The sequence below is a fragment of the Rutidosis leptorrhynchoides genome, chromosome 11 (assembly GCF_046630445.1).
Source record: "Rutidosis leptorrhynchoides isolate AG116_Rl617_1_P2 chromosome 11, CSIRO_AGI_Rlap_v1, whole genome shotgun sequence".
Classification (NCBI taxonomy): domain Eukaryota; kingdom Viridiplantae; phylum Streptophyta; class Magnoliopsida; order Asterales; family Asteraceae; genus Rutidosis; species Rutidosis leptorrhynchoides.
In genome coordinates this window covers 291,508,844-291,530,349 of record NC_092343.1, presented here as the reverse complement: position 1 = coordinate 291,530,349, position 21,506 = coordinate 291,508,844, and the positions used below count along the sequence as shown (strand labels likewise).

At 34.1% G+C, this 21,506-nt stretch overlaps 1 protein-coding gene across 1 annotated transcript; it reads right to left on the bottom strand.

Moving 5' to 3' along the window:
* Nucleotides 1-13,855: 13,855 nt before the first annotated feature.
* On the bottom strand, nt 13,856-15,414 carry LOC139877040 (phloretin 4'-O-glucosyltransferase-like). The gene has a single exon (XM_071864445.1). The coding sequence runs from the start codon at nt 15,335-15,337 to the stop codon at nt 13,997-13,999; it is 1,341 nt and encodes a 446-aa protein (XP_071720546.1). The 5' UTR covers nt 15,338-15,414; the 3' UTR covers nt 13,856-13,996.
* Nucleotides 15,415-21,506: the final 6,092 nt, after the last annotated feature.

The window sequence follows — 21,506 nt, the reverse complement described above, 5'->3', positions numbered from 1 at the left end:
ACCACAAGAATTTCATTTCCAGTTCTCATAAATATACGTCACATGCATAGAGACAAAAATAATCATTCATATGGTGAACACCTGGTAACCGACATTAACTAGATACATATAAGAATATCCCCTATCATTCCGGGATCCTCCTTCGGACATGATATAAATTTCGAAGTACTAAAGCATCCGGTACTTTGGATGGGGTTTGTTAGGCCCAATAGATCTATCTTTAGGATTCGCGTCAATTAGGGTGTCTGTTCCCTAATTCTTAGATTACCAGACTTTAATAAAAAGGGGCATATTCGATTTCGATAATTCAACCATAGAATGTAGTTTCAATTACTTGTGTCTATTTCGTCAAACATTTATAAAAGCGCATGTATTCTCAGTCCCAAAAATATAAAGGGTAAAAAGGCAAATGAAACTCACCATACTGTATTTCGTAGTAAAAATACATATAATGTCATTGAACAAGTTCAAGGTTGGCCTCGGATTCACGAACCTAAATTAATTATATATATTTATGTGTTGATCAATATTTGTCTAACAAATTAGGTCAAGTCATAGTGTACCACAATCCTAATGCTCGAGAATAATATGCAAAAGTCAACAAAAGTAAATTTGACTCAAAATAATTTCCAAAAATCTATACATGATTAATATATAGTTTAAATATCGTCGTTTTATATTTTTAAATATTTTTAAAAGATTTATTAGAGTAAATAATATAATTTATTTATTAATAAATAAAATTTTATATTAAATTTATATAATAAAATATACTTTTATATATATTAAGTAATAAAATTTATAGGGTTCATTTAATATCATAAAGATAATATGATAGGTATTATTAAAGTAAGTTATTACACGTAGTAAAATATGTTTGTATCACATATTTATTTGATAAAATAATATCTATAATGATAGTAAGTAAAAGTTGTATTATTTTGTAATAATAATTATTATTATAAAAATATCAATATTTATAATTACTAAGATGACATTATGATAAAACGATGATTCTAATTATGATAACTTTAATATTTACGATAATTTTAATATTATCTTTAAAATAATAATTCTATTTAAAATAATAATAATAATGATATTTTATAGTAACAATGACATTTCTATTAAAATGATAATTTTTGTTAAAATGATAGTTTTAATACTAACGATACTTTTAATAATAATAGTAATGATAAAAATAATAAGAACGATAATTTTATCTAAATCAATATCTTATAATATTTTAATTTCATCATGATACTCTTACCCATTATTTCCTAATCGTTTCGTTTAATAGCTTTTAATCGTCTTTTATATCGTGTTCATAATAATGATAATAATAGTAATCAAAATAATTGGGTGTTACAAATATTTGTTTTAATTACACTAATATTAATAATGATAGTTACTATAACATTATTAACGATAATACTAATAATTATCTTAATGATAATATAGTAATAATAATAATAACAATAACAATAACCATTTTTAAATAATGATATATATATATATATATATATATATATATATATATATATATTAATAATGATAATGATAATAATACTAATATTAATAATAATAATAATAATAATTGGATAATAATAATAATACTAATTATAACTTTAACGATAATAACGATAGTAATAAAAAAAATTAACAATTTTTAATGATAAATCCCTTTTATTGTTAAAGATAATAATAATAATGATAATAATAAGATAAAACTAGAACGACGATAAAAACGACGATAATAATAATCATTTTTAATAAAAATATCGAAAATTCAATTGATTATAACTTCTAATCCGTTCATCGAAACCATTCGATATCTAAAGGAAAAGTTCTTAATTTTTCGCTAGCTTTCCAAGGACATGCATATCTTATACCTTATCTCAACCGCAAGTGTAACTAATTTAAGATTCAACCTAACCTGTCTAAGGGCAAAATCAAAAGTACAAGCATGCATAATCCTAAATACTCGAGCACTAGTCAGGGATACACTATTAGTATGTAAAAGTTAAATTATGAGTACTCACGTATCAATATTGAGATTCAATATTGCAGGAAAGGTACGTGGACGCAACGGAAATGATAAACACTATATTGACCTCACGAGCATACCCATGAACCATACTCAATCACCTCCATAGCTATAACCCATAATTTACTTAATCCTATCCCATTCGAAAAACAATTTCGAAATCACTCGGACAGCACTCCATCGTAATATTTTATGTATACTAATAATATCTTGAAATAATACGGAGTAAATATATATATGTAAATCGATTGAGAGAGTTTAGAGAAAAATATTTTCAAGTTTCTATGAAATAATGAAACCTATTGAATTCTATTTATAATAGATTTTTGAATTATTAAAGTGAATTATTAAAGCATGAATTATTAAAGTATGAATTATTAAAGTGAATTATTAAAGTATGAATTATTAAAGTGAATTATTAAAGTATGAATTATTAAAGTGAATTATTAAAGTTAAAGTAAAGTAAAAATAAAGTAAAGGTAAAGTTTAAGTATAGTAAAAGTATAAAACTATGTACGTATAATACGCGTATAAATATATATAATATTAATTTAAATCGTTATATATATTTAATAAAATAAAATATAAATACCTTTATCTTTATCATACTAGTTAAGTAATGAGTTATCAAAAGTGGTTCTAGATATTTATAAAAGTTATATACGTTTTAATAATAAAGTTCTTTTTAAACTGAAAACGTTTTTGTACGTTTGAAACTAAATAGATCAATCGAGTCTTTATGAGATTCAATCTTCCACTATCCTTTGTCTAGTTCTCAATGATTGACAATTTGTTCTTATTTATAAATCACTTTACCATTTTCCGAATATTGTTAAAATAGAAAGATTTCTCAAATCAACGTGGGCCTTTCAACAGAGACTTGTAATCATAATTCAATATATCTGATAATTCAATCATTTGATCTTATCTTCTAATTCCATTGATAAACATTTTGAAACAGATACAATCATATAAAGTATTTAATCTAATATTTTGTTTACGTTTCAAGTTATAATATATATACACATATACATATATAATCATATTCGTTTAATGGTTCGTGAATCGTTGGAACTTGGTCGAGGTTGAATGAATGTATGAACATAGTTTAAAATTCTTGAAATTTAACTTAACAAATATTGCTTATCGTGTCGGAAACATATAAAGATTAAAGTTTAAATTTGGTTGGAAATTTTCGGGTTGTCACATGATGAACTTTTGAACAGAAAGTGCAAGGAGAAAGAACATAAAGAGCAAGAGAGTGTGTTGCCGGAAGGCTTCTTGCCGGTTAAAATCAACAAAGAAAAGGTTGAAGTTTTGGAAGAGGATTGGAAGATTTCAATGAGAATTCGTAAATATGTGATGAAACCTGGGGCGGAGCCTCAATTTTTGAAGTTTATAGAGCACTACGAGAGTTTGCGTGCTAAAGGAAAGATAATAGCCTGGGCTTATATTAAAGAATTTGATATATATGCGATCAAGAAAGAACACGGAGTGGATTATATCAAGTATGCATACGAATTCAAATCGTTACCATATTTTGAATTTATGCAGATTGCAAGGCTCAAGATGTTATATCAGGATTATGTTGGTATTCCTGATCTTTTGGTTCGTAAGATAAGAAGATCATTTCGGTCACCTAATTTTGTAGGCTTTCGACCACAATTTCCAAAGATCTCTTACAGGACGAACAGGAAAACAGGGGTAAGGAGGAAGATAGTGAAATATCAACCTGTGAAGTATATGCGAAAGGTTCCATTGAGGAAAATGCCGCAACACTTCAGCTCTCGTTTTCGTTGGTGGTATTATGATGAACGCTCGGAGGAAGCGGTTATTGTTTTAGACAAAGATGGAGGAGATGAAAATGATAGTATAAGGGTTTTAGATCCAGTTTGGTTGAGGAACTGCTGTGAGGAAGATATGTTCACCTTATACTACAACCGGATGATGTATCGTCCAGAAAATCGTGTGCAGGCTGAACAGTACTGCAGAGTTGTGAAACTTTGCTATCTGAAGAACTGGGTGACAGATCCGTTTACTGATTGATAACTGAATCTTTATTCTCTACGGCTAGGTCTTAGGGGGAGTTTGTTGGTGCATGAATCCCCAGCCGTAGTTTATCTTTACGTTTAACACATTCGGTTATGTAATAATGTTTACTTGTGACTATTGATTATGTTTGTGATTGTAAGTACTTAATTTTGTAAATAATCAATATGTTAAACTGCACACACAGTCGACCGAGTGTCTCAGTCGACCGACTGAGAGACACACTCGATCGAGTGTGTCTAACCTGCAGTATATATACGGGTTGAGACTTCTTGATTGAGATTGATCATCTCATTTACCCTAGTCGACTGGTTTTCGTCTCCAGAGAACCCTAACACCATATACCACCGAAATATATCGTTTAGGCGTCGATCTAATCTAGTTCTAGTCCTAGGTTTGATCTATTCGATCCCGATACGACCCATATCTCGGTTTAACCCTATTCTAGTGAATTCCGCCTCTAGAATAGTTGACAAGCGACCTAAGATCCGTGAATAAACGTCTACAATATCCATAACAAAATATTAGTTTTAGTTGAAATAAAAGAATTTTCGTATATATTCTTATCTATTTATAGAAATGGACTATAAGTTTTATACAATCCGAGAAAGAAAATTAGACTATTAAATTGGGACGGAGTGATTAAATTCGATCCCATAAGATTAGTATTAATTGGACGGTATGGTTGCGAAACCCGATGAGCTCCTTGTAATAGTCGTAAGTTTTTTTCTTTTGGTCGTTGTTTCCTTGTTTTTTGGTCGTTGGTGGCACCTTGCTAGTGTTTTTTTTTATACAATTCTCATTTTGGCTGTTCGGAAAAAAATAAAATAAAGAAGCTTATATCCCTATCTTTATTTTCTATCTTTAGTCTGCAAACGATATCTTCGATGTTGTTTTATACATTCGATTGTATCGAAATTTGTTATTCATACTCCTATATATTAATTTAAAGTAAATGACATTTGTATTTTTTCGTATACAATTTTCTTTGGGTTTGATGTTGATGTTTTGAATGTCAACAACATTTTGGAAACATGAATGATTCACCTTAGATTTTGTTATTAGATTTTAGATTTATATTATAAAAGAAATTGACGTAAACGAAAATCTAAAATCAAACGTTACCATTGTATCATTTAAAAATAGGATTTTTTATAATATACCAGTAATATTAACCACGTTTTTACTAAAAAAAATCTAAATGTCATTATGACTGATAGCTAATTTTCTTTTTTTTCTAAAAAAACACATGCTCATATAGAGAACGTGAACGTTTTCCAAAAGAAAACGAACTCAACAAAAGGATACACCACGAAAACAAAAAAGTTCGAAATTATAAAGCGATAACGCGCTAAAACTATTTAAAACCGAGCCTCCTCTAGATCAAAATAACCTCAAAAGAAACTAAAACTAACGTATTCAAAAAATACAACAACACACAAATCTTACCAACAAACTAAACGCTAAACCAAAAACTATTCTTTCTCTGGCTGATTGACGATGTTGAAAGTCAAGACGTTTGAGGATCCGTCACCAATCAAAACCGCCTTAGGAAGGGCGATAAAACAGCGATCCTCGAGATCGTAAAAAGTCATTCCCACCTGTGCCTATGTCTGAAACCAAAGGGGGGCGAGCGGGTGTATCCACCGGAGCATCAATAGAGGAGTTTTGAACCTTTATATCAATTTAATCATACATTACTAAGGGTGTATGATAGGTCAGATCATAAGACCACTCCCAACCATGACACCGTCATGGACACTTCCTCAGCGCCACATCAGCTTTCTCTCTCCTCATTTCTCACCACTTCCTCTCATAACACTCTCAGGACACATCATTGCCAACCATGACATACTTCCTCCCAATCACATACCCCACAAAATTAATTAAATAAGTAATGTACAAGGTTGTTTATGCTAAAGTACAAGTAAATAAAGCAAAGAAAAAAAGAAAGAAAAAATGATCTCGTGCTGGAAGATGCTTGGGGAAGAAACAGATGAGGGCGAATCTTGTGAGGGCGGACTGAGGGCTTGGGAGGGCACACCAATGCCAATGGAGCCCTCGAGGAAGAATGGTGAGGAAGGGATTGAGGGCGGACCATTGGGAGTGGTCTCAAACTTTTGAGTAAAAAGTCAAAACTATTGTTCTTCATGAAAATTCAAAACCTAGTTGATGTTTTAGATTCAATCGAAGATACAGGAAGTTTCTAATAGCAAATTGAATATTGAAAAATCAAGAGAGATAATGAGATTCGGATGAACACTGCACAAATTCATATTTGATGTGGGTAATGTTATACACGGAATGAATATGATTATAAAATGTTCATTGATTATAATTAGTAAGGGTGTTTATTTTAATAGAAGTAGAGATGAGAATGCCCATTACTCTAAACATACATGACTATTACTCCCTAAAATGAGGGGAGTGAAAATTTCACATAAACCCATAATTTTCCCTCTATTCTATAATTTCTCTCTTCCTCTTTATTATTAGATCTTTTGTTGAGACCCTTAAATAATTAAAGATTTAATTTAATTATGATAATACATGATAATTTACGTTAATTGTAATCACTACTGGAAAATTGGTCTTTCCGGACGACACTTCTGGACGACAAATCGTCCCGAAAACTCTTCCCGGACGGCACATCGTCCCAGATGAGTCGTCCCGAAAAGTTTTTCGAGACGGCAAGTTTTTTTCCGGACGGAAGGTGGGGCCCACATTGACTTTCAACGCTAGCCATCGTGGACGATATTCCTGGACAACATTTTGGGACGATAAGTTGTCCCGATAGAAATAATATTAAAATAATATTAATTATTTATTATTAATTATTTATTAATAACAGAAAATGAAAAAAAAAACTGGGACGACTTTTCCTGGACGACAAATCGTCCGGAAAGTCGTGTGCTGTTTCGGGACCTATTAGTTTCTGTTGTTTCCAGCCGTATGCAATACGACACAATTTAAATATCCAAACCTGCTAATAAATACAAGCAATTCATTCACAAAATACCACAATAACATTAAATAAAAGTATTCAAAGGCGACAATATCGTTTACAAAACATCATCATACAAATTATCGTTTACAAAACATCATCCCGGACGAATTACAAATCCATCATCATACACCCAATAACAAAAGCATAATTGTCTTCAAACACACCAAACAAATTACAAATCGGCAAATCCATCATCATACAAATCTTCATCATTGTTACGGCTCGGGCGCGGAGTATTGGAATTGGAAGTACCGGTAGTATACCCAAAAATTGGTTGAATATCGGGAGGGACTACAAGATTATTAAAACGAAAGATTTGTTCAATTTGACTTGCCGTGTAGTATGGTTCCATTGGTGGTTGTGTACTCCGACCGGTAGAAGATGAAGATGCGGAATTACTTGCCGACTTTGGTAACTTTGGCCCCACTCCGCGTTGGTGTCCGGTTCGATCACCCAAAACTTGTTCCATGATATCGGCCTCGTCTCTTCCCGGTTGTTCGTTTAGCAATTCCTTCATTCGTTTCTACAAGGTTAAACAAATATTAATATATATATATATATATATATATATATATACACATAGATACATATATATATATATATATATATATATATATATATATATACATACGTATATACTTATATATATACATTTCGGGACTTATATATATATATATATATATATATATATATATATATATATATATATATATATATATATATATATATATATATATACGTTTCGGGACTTATATATATACCATTTGACTTATATTTATATTTATATGTAGTACACCAAAATCTATGAAAATTTATTACTTACGTATTGCTGTTTTGGTTTGAAATCGTTAGTCCACTTGGTTCCGTCCTTGGGTTTGTGCAAGAGCTTGTAATTTTTGATAGGACCGAAAGGTTTCGGACTGTTCTTTATTTTATTCTCGTTCTACAAACACACAAAAAATAACTTAAATGTATATAAATCAAATAACATATTTTCTAACATTTTATCATTTATGTAAAACATTAAAAACAAGGAGGTTTAAGTAATTTACCAAATGTTTAACTATAGATTTGCTTCCATGCATACTGTGGTATTGGACTTTAGACAAGTTTTTTGCATTTTGCTCACAACGCTTTTGGTATTCTTCGTTAAGCATCAAGTCAACAAAAGGATTCCAGAGTTCGGCTTCAACATCCGGTGGTGGGTGGGAACGAATAAAATTAATATCATTAGGAAATTGGCTTTCAAGGTTTTTGTAATAACCTTGTTGTTCACTTTTTCCGTTTTTTCATCTATCCCCCGCTATCTTGTTAACAGCAGCTCGGACTAGTTGTTCTCTATCCTATTCTAGCCAAGTTTCAATTTTAAAGAAATTCTACGAAAAAATAATAGATATATTAGAAGATTGTATATAAGAAACGCATATATATACATATATATATATGTGTATATATATATATATATACATACACGTATATATATATATACATACACGTATATATATACGTATATATATACACGTATATATATATACGTATATATTCACACGTATATATATATGTGTGTGTGTATATATATATATATATATATATATATATATATATATATATATATATATATGTATGTATATGTATATGTATAAGTACTAATTAATTAAACTTACGCGGATATCAATCCAAACTAATTCTTTTGAAGACCTTGGCACATCCGCCCAACACTCGTAATGTTTCGGGAACTTCGGGGACCTAAAAACACTAGATATCAAATTAACAAACATGGAACTATTGGGGCCTATCGGATTAACGGTGTTCCACGTAAAATCAAAGTCAATCTCGAGTCGTCCTTGAGCATCTCTCATTTTTGATTTTTCGTAAACCGATGTAATCCCCTTTGGTAGTATTCTGTTGTAGTATGAAGTTTCAGAATTAATTTCAGTTTCTAGTATTTCGGTTTCAAGTATTTCAGTTTCAGAATTAGTTTGTAGTTTCAGAATTAATTTCAGTTTCTAGATGTAGTGGTAAGTACTTAACATCCACTAATTCAATAAGTACTTAACATCCACTAATTCAATGCAACGTTTCCAATAGTATGCATCTTCATGATTGATATTGACGTCAGCCTTTCATCATCATCAATCAATTCAATTAGAAAATGTGATAAACAGCAATTGATTATAACTTGTACATGCCTAAATCTGTTTATCTAAAGATACGGCTGAAGCATACTGACATGAGATCTTTAGAACTAAGGTATACCCCACCACCTGACCATAACCTTCATCATAACACAGGTGCCCAGTTCCACCTCATCTCACCTCACCTCAACCCTAGCCCAGCCCTATATATAGCCTAGCTACCTACATAAACCCTACCTAGTTAACTAAACAAACCATAACATGATTACTACATCCACTATTTCAATGCAACATTTCCAATAGTATGCATCTTCATGGTTGATGCTGACGTCAGCCTTCCATCATCTAATCCACCACCATCACATTCATGACCAACTTTGAATGCTTAAATTGTGTCATTGTTGTATTTTGAATTTCAATAAATTGTTGTATTTTAATAAACTGTGTAATTTTAATTTTCAATAAATCGTGTAATTTTAACATTGGATTCGTGTAATAAAGCTATGTTGAGCAGAGATGCTCTGTATAAAGTTGTGTTGAGCAGAGATGGTCTGTATAAAGTTGTGTTGAGTAGAGATGCTCTGTGTAAAGTTGTGTTGTGTGATGACCCGAAAATTTTTGACTTATTTAAACCAACTCTCTATACGATTTATTATTTTAACACGTTAAACAAAGTCTGTTAGATTGAGTCTCAAACTTTTAGAACTGTTACATATATACAATTACCTTTGACTACTCTCGACGATTCATGAACAATTATATGTATGTATATATATGTACAAGTAAAAATGACTTTTCTACAGTAAAAATTACTTTGCTACAGTAAAACACAATTTGCTACAGTAAAATACTATTTGCTACAGTGATTTGCTACAGTAAACCTATTTGCTACAGTGGTTTGCTACAGTAAAACACTATTTGCTACAGTAAACACTATTTGATACAGTAAACACTATTGCTACAGTAAAACACTATTTGATGTCGACGAACTAGCAAACAAAAACAGAAAAGGCGGCCATGCGATCGCATGGCAAAAACACTGAAAACTCATGCGATCGCATGAGCTACAGTAAATCGAAAAGTACTATAAAAGGTCAGTTTTGCTCGACGAAATTTTTCATAAATATATATGTACGTAAATTTTATATTTATAATTTTAATTATAATTTTAATTTTAAGTTTAATAATAATAAAGTATATTCGAGGGTATTTTAATTCGGGTTTCAAACCGTTTTAAAATAAGGAAATATTGGGTATTGTTCGGGGTATTGTTCTTGAATCCAAGACCAACCATACAGTCGTCTACCATCATTATGTCTACGCAATTTGCCTACAATATTGAATCGCAATATTGAACTGTGAGTTATAGTCTCCCTTTTTAAATACTTTAAATATTTTTGGGCTGAGAATACATGCAATTTATTTTAAACGCAATAAGACACAAGTACATACAAAATTCTACACTGAGTTAAACCGAAAATCCCTTAGCTTTGGTAACTAGTAGCTGCCAGTACATAGGATATGGACTGGTGGGCGCGAATAATTGTATATGGATCCATAGGGCTTGACATCCCCGTCCGAGCTAGAGCGCTAACCTTTTAACGGACGTATGTTATTTGAGTTTAAGACACGTTGGTTTGCGCGTATTAAAACGAATGGGGTAATTATCACTATAGCGTTAAGTTTAGTTACCAGGGTGCTCTGTTACGTAGAATCTATTGATAAACTTTTGATGAAATCTTGTGGTCTATCTTTATATATGTTTATGACTCGAGCAATTAAACCTATAACTCACCAACATCCGTGTTGACTTTTTTTAGCATGTTTTATTCTCAGGTCCTTAGAATGCTTCCGCTGTGATGTGCTTGTTGCCTGCATGGAGTCTCTCATGCTTTGTACAAAGTTTATTGCATTCAAAATAAAACTGCGTTGTGTAATAAATAATTGGACTGTGATGTCAACCTGTAAATTAAAGACTTATGTATTTTGGGGTTTTGCTTATACCTAAGCACTCGCCCACATGTTTATAACTTTCTATGTTTAGAAAGTCACTTATTTTAATGAATGCAATATTTTATCAAAACGTATCATATAGAGGTCAAAACCTCACTGTGGAATCAATGATTAATTTTGCCCCGTCAATAGCGATTTTGACGGGTCGTTACATGTTGAGCAGAGATGCTCTATATAAAGCTGTTTACACTATTACTTTATTAAAGTTGTATTGGATTCGTACTCCTATAAATACAACCCCTCAATTGTTAACAAAACACCTCAAACACTTATCTCTCTACTAAATCTAAAATTTATAAGGTCAAAATGTCTCAGATGAATGTTATGCTTCAAGTTAACTATGGTGGGGAATTCGACCGCGAGGTCAAGAATTACTCCACCGTCAATTCTGAATAGAGGGAGTATTGCATGAATGTCTGAAATTATCCGTTGTCTGAACTACTTGATTTTCTCAAAGAGGGCATACCTCTTGCATTATCACAAGTGTGGTTCTTCAAGAAACCCAATGTTCCAGCCAGTCTTCTTAAAGATAAAGAAGACTGGACCATGCTTGTGCATTAATTCTATTCCAACTTTGAATTCACTAATGAACAATTGGTGAGGTTTCAAATCTATGACAGGCAACACGAGTATACTCTTGAACAATTGGGTATGCTATTGGGCGTACCATTTGAAGGTAAAAATATCTATTTTTCCAGTGAAGACCTCGAAGCTCTTTCTCAGGATATTCCAAAATATGACATGACCATACTTGTGTGTCGTATTGCGGTTCCATTCAGAACCATAGAACGTTCAGGCATCCTTGACAAATATCTTCGTCCGGGAAATATTGCTATAAGAAATGCAATTATTAGGAGTAACATGTACCACCGCGAACCAAACGTCACTCGATTGTCAATGACCGAAGCATGTCTTCATTGGTGCATAACTCACAACATCCAAGTAAATATTGCTCATTTGGTCGCTTCCCGAATGAATCAACTTCGTTATGTAGAAACAATACCTCATCTTCCGTACGGAGCATTTCTGAACCGTCTATTTACTAGTATTGGTGAGGTTGAAGGTCTGGTGGGATGACGTACGATAACCACATTACCTATCGACCGGTCCTTCGTTTCTGAAACATCGGCAGCATCGAGCTCATGTTCTAAAAGTTCGTCCACTAAATCGGATGCTCGTAGTCATCCTCGTCGTCGTTATTAGTGTGTTTCAATACCAGTAACTTTGTAGTCGTATGCTTGAAGTGTGTTTAATTCAGTAAGTGTGTTTAAATTTAGTAAGTGTGTTTAATTTTAGTCGTGTGCTTGAAGGATATGTAGGACGACGTCTGATAAGTAAGTGTGTTTAATTCAGTAAGGGTGTTTAAATTCGGTAAGTTTGTATTATATTAATTTAATGTTTGTCGTTTGTTGTGTTTAATTCAAAAAAATTCATTTGTCCACTTTAATATTGCTCTTTATATATAGTAACCGATTTATCTACTTAAAATCCGTTTTCTTTCAAAACAAATGACAACAACATAACAATTTCATTCAACATAACTAATACAAACGATATAAATACAAACGATACAAATACAAACGAGTCACAAATACAAACGATACAAATACAAACGATACACAAATATAAACGATACAAATAATACCCAAGTTAACTAACTAACTTAACGGAAAGTTAAAAAAGTTTTTTCGTCTTCCAAAACCAAATAAAGAGAAATGCGATCAGAATGCCAACTCAGGGTTTCTTTTATACCGTTCCACTGATCGTTGGTACGGAGATATGTGGCGGACAATTCCGGAACATTGTCATCTTCATAAAACAAGACGTCCGTGTGTTCGAACGGAACATTTTCTTTCAAAAAGGTTAAAAGCTCATCTAAACCAACGTCGCGAACGTCAATGTTTTTGAACGTAGCTTTTGAACCACGCGTATAATCGTAAAGTTTCATTTCATTACGGAATTCACTTTCGTAATACACTTCGATTGAGACAATCATCGGCGAAAGGGTCACCATTTTGAGTTTGGAAGTGTGATAATGCAGTTTAAGTGTTGGATGTGTGTTAGATATGTGTTCAATATGTGTTGAGGATGAAGTATAAGTAGGCAAATCGACTAGTCGTCCCTAAAGACATTCCAGATGACATGTCGTCCCTAAAGGCTTTCCAGACGACAAATCGTCCGGACAAAAAACCCGCGAAACTTTCCTTTTTTTTTGAGCCAATTTTTTTTATACAATAATTGAAGTCTATCTTTCCGGACGACATTAGGTCGTCCGGGAAAAGTTGGTCAACCATTCAGGAAAAAGAAAACAGAAAAAGCAGAAAAATTTGTCGGTTTGTGACTTTTTGCGGACGACTTTAGTCTTCCAGAAAGCTCCGGTCCGGAAAAATCATTTTTCTAGTAGTGTAATGTGCAGCCAGCATATGTTCACTGTAATAGCTCTATGTTGTAAATAGCATTGTATGTTGTGTCTTGGTAGTTCATTGTACTGCATTAATTATCAGCACAAGATATTTGAAGAATAATGGTTTCTTCGTAACCAGCAGAAGGATGATACTTTCCCAGCATAGTATCATTAAAGAACCAGCAGAAAAAGAGCCAACAGAAAAAAAACCAGCATAAAACACTTAGAAAAATTATGTTCATCAAAGACACAGTTGTTTCCTGTGTTGTCTACATCCAGGATGCTATTAACCTTAAGATCTCTATTACCTGATGATACCTCGTATATTAAAACAACACACATCATGAAACAGTTTTTGAACTTGTTAACAAACGCATTAAATTTCTATCTGCAGCTCCACCTTCAGCCACAGCTTCCATGGCCATATTCTTCAACACCTCACATTTATTCTTTATTTCTTCATTACCTATCACCATCTCCAAACACCTCTTAATCTCTTTCCTCGTCACAACACCATCACAATCCGCCACCGCCTTCACCCCATTTTTCCAAATTTCATCCACCATCTTTGCATTAATCATTTGATCTGCTAGCTGTGGACACCCCACTAGCGGCACACCACTTACCAAACTCTCCATCACCGAGTTCCACCCGCAATGACTCACAAAACACACAACCGCTCCATGGTTTAAAACATCCACCTGTGAACACCACCTCACTATCATCCCATCGTATTCACTCGTTGTCCTAACCAACTCGTCGTTGTAATCACGTATAACTAACAAAAACGGATGACCATATTGAACCAGCCCTTGATATATTTCCTCGTTTTGCTCCTTGTTAAATTTCGACAAGCTCCCAAAACACGCGTAAATTACTGATTTCTTAGGTTTCGTATCCAGCCATTTTAGACACGATTCTCGTTCAGAGTTTTGAGAAATATCACAGTTCGATACTAATGGTCCGATGTACAAAATATTTATGTGATCTTTCGGTATCGCTTTTTTAACCTGTGCTTCTTCCAACTCTTGAAAAGTGTTGATTAGTATGAATGAATTTCGGTTTTCTTCAAAGATTCGTATTTGTTGCTGAAACAGAGAACCTACTGCAGAGTTATATGCATTAGAGGGCTGCAAATATGCAGGAATATCACTATGTTTTAACATAGGCAATCCTGGTATTTGTACTAAATCATTAGGTTCAATATGTGAATTTACCATCTCACTATCACTTTTGAAAAAATGATACACCATTGAGAAGGCAGCTGCTGATTGGAAAAATAAACATGCTGATGGCACGTGATATTCATGTGCCACCTCTGCCACCCATGGTAGGCAGAGACCATAGATTATGAAATCCAATCTTTCTCCAATTTTGATCTTTGTTAACAAAAGGTTCTTGAAGTTAACTGACCCCACAAGCTTCATTATTTCAAAGTAGTTTGGTTTTCCATTTGCACCACCATCTTCGAAAGAATCGTATGATAGTCCAGGAAGGGAACGGTGTGTTTTGAGATTGTTTAGGCCGTTGATGGTGGTTACGAGGGTGACTCGAGCACCGGCTCCGATGAGTTTGGTTGCGAGTCCGAGAGTTGGGTTGAGGTGGCCTTGAAAAGGAAGAGAAACAAGAAGGAAATGGAGTTTCTCCATTGTAATATCTTGTGTAGGTAACTGTTGTCTCATAGTATTTAGTGTTCTTTATATCTAGTTTTTTAGGTTTTGGTGCAGTGAGTGGTAGGTCTTTCTATGGTACTATAACTTTAAAATTATGTTGGTGGTTAGTAGTAAAGAGGGGAGTGATGTCTACGCGTTGCGGTAGAAAATTGTTTGCATTAATAATAATGGATAGACTTATTACATATTTTTATTTATTTTATAGTTTTACTCTTTTTTTAATTAGGTGAAATAGTTATATCAAAAAATCACTACCAAAAGCTAGAAGAGAATAATATGGAGACATTAATCAATTGTTTCAACTAATAACAACTCTACTATGAGTCTAATCAAGTAAAAGAAATAAGACAAATCCAATCAAAGATATTGCTTTTCTTCATCTAATTATTGAAAAGAATAATGTTTCTATGCCTCTATAAAGTCCACAATATGGTTGAGAAGATAGCATATATAACCAACCTTCTAACGGTACCGGGTGCTAGGACCGAGCCTCAGTGGGAGGTCTCAGGTTCGAGCCTCACCAGGGGGTTTTTTGTGAAATTCCTGGCTGTCTGCCAATTGATGCCAGTTAAGGGTCCGCGGTTTCCCCCTGTGTGGATGTGTGAGTGTCTAACAACTAACGAGCCGTTCTAAAAAAAAGGAAAAAAAAAAGAAGATAGCATATATATATTATGCCCTTAATATTATTAGAAGAGGTCCAACCTTCGTACCAAGAGTCCACTCCGTAAAGGAGTTAAACGATGACGTAACAGACTCCAAGTAGTAGGAGCTACGTTGCATATGAAAAATAGTAGATCGCTGGATTCAACTCCAAAATTATAAACCGGACATGATATGGATTCTATCTCAAAACCCTTAGCCAATGAATTAAGACGGGTTGGGTGCCTGTTTAGATTTAATATCCATAACAAAATTTTAATTTTAATTGGAATAAAAGAATTTTCGTATTTATTATTATCTACTTATATGAATATACCGTCAATTTTGAACGATCCGAAAAAAATAAGAATATTAAATTGGGATGGAGTGATTATAAATAAAGAGAGGCTTATATCCCTATCATTATTTTCTAGCTTTAGTTTGCAAACAATATCTTCGTCGTTGTTTTTGACATTCGTTTGTATCGAAATTGCTTATTCATACTCCTATATATTAATATTAATTTAAAGTAAATGACATTTGTATATATTTGTATACAGTTTTCTTTGGGAGTGATGTTGATGTTTTGATACATCAATGATTCACCTTAGATTTTGTAATTAGATTTTAGATTATAATATAAAAGAAATTGTCGTAAACGAAAATTTTAAATCAAACGTTACCCTTGTATCATTTAAAAATGGAATTTTTAATTATATACGAGTAATATTAACCACGTTTTTGACTAAAAAACTAAATGTCATTATGACATTGACCGGTAGCTAATTGGTGATAACCTTTACATCAATTTAATCATACATCAGCAATTTGGTTGAGGGTAATGTTGTTAAGAGTGTGAATCCGAAATTGGCGCTTCTGCTTCGTTCTTCGCGATCGGGAAGTGAAGCTCGCAACCGCGAACTAGCAAGCTTGCAAACTGGAAGATCAAGCTCTCGTCGTGACAAATGCTCGATATGATGTTCGCGAAGAAGCAGCATGGAGGACCTCGCGATCGCGAACAAGGGTCTTGGCAGGTAGAATTTGTTTAGACTTTGGACTCCTCATTGTGTCGCGATTCTAACTCATTTTATTATGCTATAAATTCCCCCATATGTAACCTGTAAATTGTACCTACGAATTTTATAAATAAGAACACTCTTTCGTTGGCAGCTACTTTTAGCCGGAGGTCCCCTTGGAAGCAATCTCTTTATCCATCAGACAGAGAGAGGGAGGACTTTCTCTACTCTTGGAGTGTTTCACTCGGGGTGGAGAAATGACTTCTCTTTATCCAAAGATAGAGGTAGGATTGTCTACGTCTCACCTCCCCTATACCCCACGCATGTGGGATTGAGTTTGTTGTTGTTGTTGTTGTTGATGTTGTTGTTGTTGTTGTTGTTGTTGTTGTTGTTGTCTTTGGTTGGCAGATAATTAAAGTAATCAGTTTGATTACATATAAATAAGAACACCCTGATAACACTTGGTTATAAACTCATTTGCTTCTTTTGTGGGGCAGAAGCGCAAGAATCCTCCACCACCTGAAGCTAGAGCCTATCAAATGTCAGTAGACGCTGCTGGCGACGCAATCACCGGTATGTTCTTAATAAATTTTGTGCCAGCTTGTGTACTATTTGACTGTGGAGCAAATCGCTCGTTTGTGTCAACTACTTTTTGTGCTAAGTTGAATGTGCCTATTAACGTAATTACTGAACCCTTAAGTGTCGAGGTGGGTGATGGTAGGACTGTTCCAGTCACAAAGTTTGTGTCTAGAATTACTATTGACATTGAGGGTAGTCTTTTTCCTGTGACTTGTTTAGTGATGCCTATAGCAAGTTTTGATGTAGTGTTAGGCATGAATTGGCTTAGCGACCATAGGCCAGTATTAAGTGCCATAGGAAGATTATCTCTTTTCATGTGACCAATGGGAAACGGGAAGTGGCGCGTGGTTATCGCGGAGGGTTCCGTTGTCCGTTAATATCGATGATGAAAGCTCAGAAATCCTTGGCCAAAGGATGTGATTCCTTCTTAGCTTATGTGATCGATGTAAAGAAAGAAAAGAAGGTAGTGTCCGATATTCCCGTGTTTTCTGAATATCCAGAAGTGTTCCCGGATGAATTGCCAGGCTTACCGCCGATAAGGGAAGTTGAATATAAGACCGAGTTAGTGCCAGGGGCTGCGCCGGTTGCCAAAGCTCCGTATAGATTAGCTCCTTCAGAAATTCGTGAAATGATGTCTCAAATTCAAGAACTGTTGGACCGCGGATTCATTCGTCCGAGTTCTTCGCCGTGGGGTGCACCAGTGTTATTCGTGAAAAAGAAAGATGGTACGCTCCGAATGTGTATAGATTATCGTGAATTAAATAAAAGAACAGTGAAGAATAAGTATCCGCTTCCTAGGATAGATGATTGTTTGATCAACTTCAAGGAGATTCGTTCTTTTCGAAAATAGATTTACGTTCGGGATATCATCAGGTTCGTGTCGCTGAATCTGACATTCCTAAGACCGAATTTTGTACTTGTTATCATCATTATGAGTTCTTAGTGATGCCTTTTGGGTTAACCAACACTCCAACAATTTTCATGGATCTCATGAATAAGGTGTGTAAACCGTTTTTGGATAAGTTTGTTATCGTGTTCATTGATGACATCTTAGTGTACTCTAAAACCGAATCCGAGCATGCTAAGCATTTAAAACAAGTGTTGGAAATTTTGAAACATGAACAACTATATGCAAAATTTTCAAAGTGCGAGTTTTGGTTACGCGAAGTTCTATTTTTGGGTCATATTATCTGTGCGGAGGGTATAAAAGTGGATCCATCTAAAATTGAAGCTGTGATGAATTGGAATTCACCAAAGAATCTAACTGAAATTAAAAGTTTTCTAGGATTAGCCGGTTACTACCGACAATTTATTAAATATTTTTCAAATATTGTAAATTGTTTGACAAAGTTAACTAGAAAGGATGTATCTTTTGGGTGGGGTAATGAACAAGAAACTACGTTTCTGACTTTGAAAAGTTTGTTGGGTCAAGCAACAGTGTTAGCTTTACCTGGAGAGATCTGACGACTTTGTTGTGTATTGTGACGCGTTCTTATCCGGTTTGGACTGTGTATTAATCCAAAGAGATCGTGTAATTGCGTATGCATCTAGACAGTTGAAACCAGGTGAGAGGAATTGTCCAGCACATGACTTAGAAATGGCTGCACTAGTGTTTGCGTTAAAGTTGTGGAGACATTATCTATATGGTACACAATGTGTCATCTGCACCGATCATAAATGTTTACAGTATATTTTTTCGCAGAAAGAGATGAATATGCGCATAGACGGTGGCAAGAACTAATTAAGCATTACCACTGAGATATCATGTATCATCCTGGCAACGCAAACGTCGTGGCTGATGCATTGAGTCATAAGAAATCTTCTGACAGTGTAAAATTTATGCGAATGGAGATCGTATTTGATTAAGTGGATCGACTAAAGATAACTCAACTCGAAGCATTACAAGATGAACAATTGAAATATGAGTTAATGGTGAAAAGAAAAGACGAATTGATAAATGATTTTCGAGGATTAAAGACTTATCATAAATGAGTTTGGATGTCGTTACTTGGAGGATTGAGGGATATAATCTTAAATGAAGCACATAAATCGAGATTATCTGTGCATCCCGGTAGTACAAAAATGTATCATGATCTGAAAGTGTTACATTGGTGGCCAACTATGAAAACAGACATTGCGCAGTACGTGGAAAAGTGTCATATTTGCGCCCAAGTGAAAGCAGAACACCAGAAACCGTATGGGTCTTTGTGTCAATTAGAAGTTCGAGAGTGGAAGTGGGAAAATATCACTATGGATTTCCCAGAAAGGAAATGATATGATTTGGGTAATAGTGGACCGTTTAACCAAAAGTACGCATTTTCTAGCTACCAGTGAAACAGCTTCATTGACCAAATTAGCCCAGTTGTACCTAAATGAAATAGTATCACTACATGGGTTACCGTTGTCTATTGTGTCAGAAAGAGATTCGAGATTTGTGTCTTGTTTCTGGAATAGTTTACAAGAGAATTTGGGTATTCTTGTCAATCTCAGTACAACTTATCATCCTCAGACTAACGGTCAAAGTGAATGAACTATTCAGACCTTTGAGGATATGTTAAGGGTATGTGTGTTAGAGTATGGTGGATCGTGGGATTATCATCTACCATTGATCGAATTTGCTTACAACAATTCCTATCAATCAAGCATTGGCATGCCGCCTTATGAAATATTGAATGGTTGAAAGTGTCGAACTCCATTGTGTTGGTTGGAGGCAGGTGAGAAACAGCAGGTCCAGAAATTGTGTAGCATACTGTGGAATAAGTGGCTATCACACGTGAAAAGCTGAAAGCTGCCAGAGATCGACAAAAGAAGTATGCAGATCCTCGTAGACGACCAGTGACTTTCATAGTGGGTGAACGTGTATATTTAAAAGTGTCACCATGAAAAGGTGTAATTCGGTTCGACAAATGAGGAAAACTAGCTCCAAGGTACATCGGTCCTTTTAGAATCAGTCAAGTGCTAAACGATCAAACTGTAGTGATAGATCTTCCTTCAGAGTTAGCAGGTATACATGACACGTTCAACATCTGTCATATTAGTAAGTGTAAAGTGGACGACGAATCTACAAGTGAGACAACCCAAATCCGTTTACCAAAAACGAAGCACTATTTTTTTTATAAGTTAGGTCCCATTAAATCTTTCATAATACATAACATTTCCAACTCCGTTTTAACCAAAAATATAATATCGTAATGATACGTTTAACAATTTATAATGACCCTTGGTACACAAATGACACATTACAAAAGTATTTGTAATAATGATTCAATCACACAAAATACGGGCTAATACTCAATAACACAACCCGATACCAAGAGCATAATCCCAGGGACTACCAAATCCCCAATCCGAGTCCAAATATCTAAAAGCTACTCAATCGAGCCCAAGCGCTCCTAGGCATCTAGTCTAACAACTAGCTAGCTTCACAATCACAATACTTGTAAAAAGGTAAACAACGAGAGGGGTAAGCTTACGCTTAGTTAATGCAATAATTATACATATACATATATAATCTACTTACTTACATACACTTACACAAGTGCCACATACGAGCTAGCAATTCAACAACCATGCAATCACAATGCAAAAACTAAATATCCACAATTCATAATAAGCTAGCATCGCCAATAACATATAGTTCACAATTTAATATACAAATACAAAACTCACACAACCATGGTTAACCAATAGTATTAGGGAATGGTGCTCGCGAAAGACCATCGGTGTTCACAACATCCGTTAGTGTACTTAACACGTCGTATCACTAACCCCCGAGTGGTGTCTTAACACGTCGACAATTCACCCATCATTCTTCCTAGAGTGGTGTCTTAATACGTCGACACTTCACTCGTCACGTGAAATGTGGTGTCTTAACATGTCGACACTTCACATCTCACGCTATACAAGTAAATATATCATATACATACATGTATAATTATTCCACT